Raw genomic sequence first — 7801 nt, forward strand, 5'->3', positions numbered from 1 at the left:
AGCACATTTTAAATCCTCCCACGGGGAGAAAATCCTCACGTTTTAAAAAGCTTCTCAGTTGAGACCTCACGGACTAGATATCTATCTTGGCTCACCTCGAGCGGCTTGACGCCCCGTTGAATTATGACTGTAACACAGATCGTGTATGGTACAGAGGATCGCTCTGTTAAAGTGTATGTAAACTTTTCCCACGTACATTGACAGTAAAAGGAGACTCTTTGTTTGCAGAACGGGTTGATTCTATATTTTAAGATAAAGATTATGAATTCATTTTTATTCATAAACCACGTTTGGAGTAATTTCCGTTTATCTTCACCGTCCCATCACCCCTTCATTTTGATTAAATATTTATATTGTGTAAATAAACCAGCGCCTTTTGAATCTGTTCCCGCTTTGTTGTTTACACACAAATATAGTATAGGTAGCGGTAATGCACCTTAATACAGGTTGTCAATGTTACAGTTCAGTGTATTGTTAATTTTCCAAAAAAGAGAAAAACACAAAATAAAAGTTAAAGATGAATTTCGATGGTACCATTTTTTTTAAAATTCCCATAGATATGGCAAAAATATCTTCTTTTGTCCACGATAATGGTGTAGTGAAAATCTAATTAAATAAAAGTTCCCAACATACACAGATGGATTGTGTGTGAGAGAGAGATAAGAAAATATTCTCAGTTTTGCTCTTTTTGCATTTTGAAACATTTTTATTTTTTTACCATCGAAGTATTTTATCAAAACATTTCCACATATAAAATTCTTACAGAAGTTTTTCTTTTTTTCAAAGAGGAACACATACAAAAAAAGAACAGAGATGATGCTCGCTACAATGAATAAAATATGCTTCTAAATAACGCAAATAAAAATAAGTACTGGCGTAGGCTATAATAGAAATCAATAGCATATTAAACTGGAATCGAAGAGAGAACATATTCTTTGAAAATGCAACATTATGCTGTTTCAGAGAGGATTATTTTCACCCTCTGAATCAAACAACAAACGTTTGAGAAAGTTCTGTTCGTTTAAACCCTGTAACCCTGAGAAAATACGTTGGATTTACAGTCAGCGTCGTGCATCAAAAACCTGTACCTCCAATTTGGCTGTTTTTAATTTACTACCCCGTGCGTACAAATGTATGACTTCTCCCCCAACTTATTGAAGAGTTCATTCACCTTTTGGAGATAATAAAATGTTTGCACGATATGGCTACTTATCCTACTAAATATGCATTGTTTTTTGGATGTTCCTTTATGTACAAAATAAAAGCTAAAACATTATTTGTCCAACTATCCTGCAAGTCAGCCGCCGAGCATTTGGCGCTCCTGCTCTTCTGTTTAACCCATTTAAGCGCCAGGTTGTGGAAACAACATTTTGGTAATGTGCATATTCATAAGTTAGGCTATTTCATCTTTTAGGTAGCTATTATAAAAACCCTGTATTATGTTTACCCTGTAGAAATAAAACCCTGTTTTCTCCAAAAAAGACCCAAGCTCTCCTCGTTCACCATATGGGGAGAGTTTGTAAAACTGCAACCAACAGGCACCATGCATTTGCGCCTTTAACATCGGATGTCTAAATATAAAACAATTCCCTAATTTCACCAGAGAGATGTCAGACCCTCTACAACCTTGACGTTTACCTAAATATAAGACTCGAAGACATTCATTATTAATTAGATATCAGACTAAAAATGGATGCAACCTCTACACAACAGAATGGTTTAAAAACACTTCAAAGTAAACGTTGAGGGGGGAAATGATAGACGAATTTATAAAGCCTTATTTAGGCCTACAGATGGGTAGGCTACTGCAGTCACCCTGGATCCATTTAGCAACATGAGTTGAGGAGAGTGAAGGTGCTAACATGGCTGCCTCTGACGGTCAGCCTCCGCTCCGCCGCTCTGTGTTCACACAGTTATCGCTGCCTTCACGCTGCTGTCGCTGCTACTGTTGTTGTTGCTGCTACTGTTGTTGTTGTTGTTGTTGTTGTTGTTGTTGTTGTTGTTGTCCGTTGCTTTCTTGTTTTTGCTCCTTCCTTTGGTGTTGGGCAGCTTGTTGTCTTTCTTCCAGCGCATGCGCCGGTTCTGGAACCACACCTTCACCTGCCGCTCGGACAGGCAAAGCGCGTGGGCCACCTCTACACGCCGGCGGCGCGTGAGGTACCGGCTGAAGTGGAACTCCTTCTCGAGCTCCAGAACCTGCTGGCGCGTGTAGGCCGTCCTTAGCCGCTTAGGCTCCGGACCCACGTGGTTCGGATTAACTGTAAACAACAAACAAATGACAAAGAAAGGCAGGTCATTTATTTTGTGCTTCAATTTAATAGCCTTCTACTTTTATTTTGTTAATCCGTTTTGTTACTTTGCTATTAGTATTGGTGTTGTAAGGAAATATGACTCTAAATTAAGATAAATAAAATAAAAGCTTTTTTGAACATTAGTGCTGTTGTCATGTGGCTTTTTAGTGATAACCTTTCATTTGTGGTTGGGAACGATTTTTAACTTTTAACATGCAGCTTTTTGTTCTGCCGGGCATTGCACCGCGCAGACACACAATTTCTGGTGCATACACACACACACACACACACACACACACACACACACACACACACACACACGCACGCACGCCTGTGGCAGGGCCATAAAACTTTATAGGGGTTGTAATTCTCCCTGACTCTCACCGAGATCATAAATAACTCACCAACAAAAAACGGTGCTCACAAATGGACAAAACACCAAGACAGAAAGACAGAAAGAAAGAAAGACAGACAGAAAGAAAGAAAGAAAGAAAGAAAGAAAGAAAGAAAGAAAGAGAGATAGAGTTCCCCTCGCAGACTACACATAAACATGGGAATTTAAACAGTCTTAACCGAAATGAAGGAGAAATGAAATGGAGAGTGTGTGAATTAGAGATAGAAAGATGAAAATCTTCATGCTGTCTCACCATGAGCGATGTGCACTTTCTTCATCCACGGGTAGACAACAATAGGCGGCTTGTCTTTTCCCTGGCAGGCCGTTTTCTTCTGCACCTGAGCGGGTTTTGCACAGGTCATCCAGGCCTGGCACTGCAGGTCACCCACGGGGAACCTCTCCTTACCGGGTGCGTCTGTCTCTCTGTAGCCGGGGAAGGGCACACCTTGGTGCTGCGAGTGGTCCTCTCCATCCTCCCGGTGGTGCGCCTGCAAAGAGTGTTGATAGCCGGTTTGTTGTGGTGTGTATGGAGGCGGAGGGGGCTGCACGGGTTGATAGCCCCCTCCATAACTACCACTGTCCTGGGGGTTGTTATAATACCCCCCTTGGTCACTAAAATTACTGTAATCTTCTTCACAAGGCGGGAACTGCGGCTCAGCATATTTACAGCTCACCACGTAGGACTCCATGATTGATTTATAGCGAGGCTGGTAGGAGAATACTAATTTTTCTTTCTCTCCCCTCTCTCTGTCTCTTTTTCCCCCTCTGGCATCAAGCCATCCTGCGGCTGTCAAATAGACGGACGGCCGCGCGGGCCACGTGACCCTGCGGCCAGCCAATGAGAGGCGGCACTTCGGGTTGTTTATGTCCGACGTAATGGGATAATTTGAAGGGGAAAAAAATGTTCATTATAGGGCTAATGAAGTTTTGCCGGCGTGGAAAATGGTTAAGAATAGACGTTTGTGGACTGATAAATAACCTTAAGAATCCTACAGACCACTGCCACAAGGAGTCTAATTATCACTAAAAATTAATTGGATGTACTTTAGTAGATATGTATAATGGTTTTAGAGATAAATTCTGTCTGTCTCTTATCTATCTATCTATCTATCTATCTATCTATCTATCTATCTATCTATCTATCTATCTATCTATCTATCTCTGTAGATATCTATCTATCTATCTATCTATCTGATCTTGTCTCTTTATCTGCCCACCCCCCACCCCCTCCCACACACAGTACCTATTGAAAACGCACAGGACTGTAGATTTATGACTTTTAGCTGAATGACTTTTACCCCCACACAGATGGCCGGAGCTGAAAAATTAATCTCGCCCATATTGAGGGACGGCTGGGCCGTATTTGGCCTTGTGGCGAGTCAAAGGATGGACAACAAAACATGGCCGGTCAGAAAGGCCCCCAATAAAAGAATGAGATAAAAGGTTCCCAGACAGTGACTAGTAGTTGGCTTTGTTAGGCCGGGGTCAGCCCGAGGTGTCCCGTTCACCACCACCAACTCTGCTTTTAAATGAGTGGGGGGGGATGCATTGCTTGTCTTAAAAAATGATGCCAGGGCAAGCAGAACGAGGGGAAAAATGCGACAGGGCTGAAAAATGAACGCGAATTATGCTGGATCTTAAATCGAAAAACGTGAAGGAGATAAGTGAGAATATGCTAAATTTAAGCCCTCACACGAAGAAAAAAGTCCTATAATGAGGATGCCTTTATTCTGTGGGCACCTCATGTGTGAATATTTCGTCTGTCGTTGAAATTAACTTGTTTTTGTCCAAAATGCTAAATCACAAATGTCAAAAGAGTGTTAAAAGAATAATCTTTGCAGTGAGGAATCGACCATAAATCCGCGTTATATCCTTCAGGATTTCATGAGGATTTCTCCTTTGGCTGCAGCTGCTCTCTAAGGATGCTGAAAGTCTCATGCTCAGCCAAAACCTCTTAATATGTCCTGCGATGTATTCTGCCTAATATAGCCTGTAATAATATTCTAATAAAGAGGAGAGGAAGAAAATGTTTTGGCTTGGCTGGGGCATTAAAGGAGCTCATGCGGAGGGTGTAATTGGTTGGAAGATCTTGGCATGGCTGAACTAAAGCTTATATGGCTTTAATCTATCTGATCTAATGAGTCATTTGTTCAGAATAGCTCATAATGAATGACAGAAAATGACTGATAAGCTACCAGATAAGTAATAAAGTGGCTGAATCTGACTTTTCATGTCAGGTTGAACACTTTTCCCTTCCCTTTTTCCCTGTTTCATGGACTAGTTATGGAAACCAAATCTTGGCTGTGAATGAGTGGGAGGTGTTAGTGTACACCTTTAACTGATTGTATTATTTGATTCTCCCCACAGGAGGATGTTCATCCCCTTATAAATTATTTAAAGCTGAAGTCAAGATAAAGCAACATATTTATAAGAAGTACTGTGAAAAAAAAAAATTAAAAATGTGACATCTCTTTGTGAAAGAAGGGATGTAACTAGTGAATCAGGTTTAACTGCACAGCAGTACTCAGATCAAGGTATTGTATTGTATTCTGCTTTTAAGCTTTATGCTGCACCAAAACAGCTGTTTTGATATCTTAATGAAGAGCAGACCATGATGCTGCCAGGGAATTAGATCCAGCTCTGTAATCACATTGTACACTGTGTAAGTCAACATGTGTGAACCATCCTCAGTTTGGTCATCAGTTTGGAAGCAAATAGCAAATGACCTATAACTTCCCCGTCACCTCATTGGAGCTGCTTGGTGCTTAACATCAACAGAAGGTAGCCCCTCTAGGAAAGTGTGAATTGTATGTAAAAGAGAGCAGGACCGCAAAGTAGAAGCACTGTTAACAGCCACCGGTTTTTCATTCTCTTCCCCTTGGATCTTGATAGATGGTTAGTCATCGCTCATAGACTCCCCTAGAACCCAATCTGTGACTGAGGCAGCTCCACACACATTCGGTTCTACAGGGTATATATAGGCGATGGTTCCCTTCACGGACGGCTGCTGATGACTTCTTTTTGTTGTTGACAGTGATTTACACTCACACATACTCACACAGAGATTTTTCATGTTTTATGTATTTACTGTGACTCAAAATAATTACAACAAAGTACCGTTCAACCCAAACCTTCATTTTTTAAGCTGTGCATGTTTCTCTTGTTGAACATATGATGAATCAATGTGTAATTTATTGAAACCATTAATAGTGCTGTAGTATGTAGCATTTTGACATCAATAACTCATTAAGGCACACCGCATTAATTCTCATACGTAAGTGTGATTACTGTAAGTAAGCAAGACTGTTGCCTAGAAGACTGGCAGCCCCAACAGTGTACTGTGGACAAGGTGGATACTGGGTTGGGAAATCTATCTTGTAGCACAGTTGGAGAGTGATTTTCAGAACGAAATAGCAGGAGCGGGGTCTGCGCCTCTGGAAAGAAACCTAAAAGTTTGTCATATACTGGCACATGGTGTAACAAGCTAAACGCCAATGAAAGAATTGTGATAAACACCAGCTAATGCAGCGGATAAGTGGTGTGAAAGCAGTCGGCCATGTATTGATGCTTGTACACTCTCCATCATAATACATCATCCTGCTCAGCACTGCAATATCATTTCTAATTAGCGTATGTGACCTTGGTGGTAACTATAGCTCTTTCAGTGAGTGCCAGGCTCTTTATTGAGGTATGCATACATGCTTATACTGGTTTGGAAAAAGTCCTGTGAGTTTAAATAGAATTGCAATAACTGTGATGATTTGCTTCCACAAGAGAAACCTGTAAAACAGTTTGTTACTGATGGCTTCATGTGGTTGAACAAGCCTTGTATGTTATTCTGAACATTTGATAACCAGGAAACAGTCTGTTTTACAGCAGTTGTTAAATCCACCTTTTTCACATTTTCGTCAGCCACCTAGGTTTTGAGGGCAGAATAATGGCAGCTGGTCACCTGCCAAAGTTGGTAAACAAGCCACCAGTTTGTTTACAAGCTACCAGCCGCAGTGCAAACGTGACCAGCATTGGGATGGTGGCTAATGGCAAATTCTAAACCTGGTTCTGGACGTCAGATCGGACGACATGAAAAGATTACAGAACATGGCCCTGAGCGCAAATCTACAGTTCTCATTTAGATCCTCCTGGAATATATTTATGATGTGCCACAGCTTTTAAAGATTTTTATTGTGCAACATCTGTTGTCAGCTGGCCAGTGGAAGGATTTGAGTTTAGATTATAATCAGGCAATTTTACCAATAGGACTGATGGCATAAACATTATAGATGGTGCATTTTACCATTGTTTTTGTCTCTTTGTGCTCTGTTTTTGCCGTAATTAATATACCACACATGTCTTTATTCATGCACGGCATTAGTAGGAGTAAGCTTTGGTCAAGATGCCATGCCTTGGGCAATTGTCTGTGTTCTGGCAGGGACTCATTTTAGCTGTTTACGTTGACTAAATTCCCATGGCCGTTTGAGTGAGGGGCTGGTGAAAGGTTTGACTCTGAACCATTTGTTGGGAAAGCAAAAAGCTTGGGTTGCATGGACTGAGAGGAACAGCGAACCTTTATGTAAAGCATGATTGGTTTCATATTAAACAGTGGGAACACAAAGGTGTTTTAAAGCTGAGCTAAACATTGTTTCTAATGGATTTGGGTGAATAATGACAGTGCAGAGCCTAGAGAACCTATGCAGATGTATAAGTGCAAATGATCCAAATCCATTCAATTAAGGACTATTAATCCATGCCTCCACTAAAAAGGACTTTGACCTAAAACTTTCATTTTTCTCAATTATTCCAGCCTAAACTCTCCTGCTGAATAGGGGACCGAGAACTGGAATCATTAGCTTACACCTTTTGAATGGGGCTCCCTAGCTCTGAACTTTGGTGGACTCCTTTTAGAGGCAACAACAACAACGGAGTGATGTTTCGCTTTTTGAAAGAGCATTCTTCTTTAAGAATGTAGCCTAGCTGCTGCTAGGTCGCGAGAGGGTCAATCAGAATCGTTGACCGCTGGTTCACCGTTTCATTAGTCCTCGCGCTGGACAGGGCCACGCAGGGGCTCGAGCTGGGGACCATCGAGAGTTCACGCGGACTGCGGGAGTCGCGATCCCAT

The 7801-nt window shown here is 41.3% G+C and overlaps 1 protein-coding gene across 1 annotated transcript; it reads right to left on the reverse strand.

Annotated features, from left to right (window-relative positions):
- Nucleotides 1-677: 677 nt before the first annotated feature.
- Nucleotides 678-5574, reverse strand: LOC127379433 (homeobox protein Hox-D4b-like). The gene is made up of 2 exons (XM_051429006.1): nt 2939-5574; nt 678-2258 (listed from the first exon to the last, which is right to left on the reverse strand). Exons 1-2 carry the CDS (start codon nt 3372-3374, stop codon nt 1906-1908), a joined length of 789 nt encoding a protein of 262 aa, XP_051284966.1. The 5' UTR covers nt 3375-5574; the 3' UTR covers nt 678-1905.
- Nucleotides 5575-7801: the final 2227 nt, after the last annotated feature.

This window comes from Dicentrarchus labrax, unplaced genomic scaffold (assembly GCF_905237075.1).
Source record: "Dicentrarchus labrax unplaced genomic scaffold, dlabrax2021, whole genome shotgun sequence".
In the NCBI taxonomy this organism is placed as follows: domain Eukaryota; kingdom Metazoa; phylum Chordata; class Actinopteri; family Moronidae; genus Dicentrarchus; species Dicentrarchus labrax.

Bases quoted from the DNA above. Each gene is read 5' to 3' on its own strand.
- LOC127379433 (XM_051429006.1), bottom strand. From the start codon at position 3,374: ATGGAGTCCTACGTGGTGAGCTGTAAATATGCTGAGCCGCAGTTCCCG. The intron at 2,259-2,938 runs GTGAGACAGCAT...TGTTGTTTACAG, and splicing joins GAAAGTGCACATCGCTCATG to TTAATCCGAACCACGTGGGT.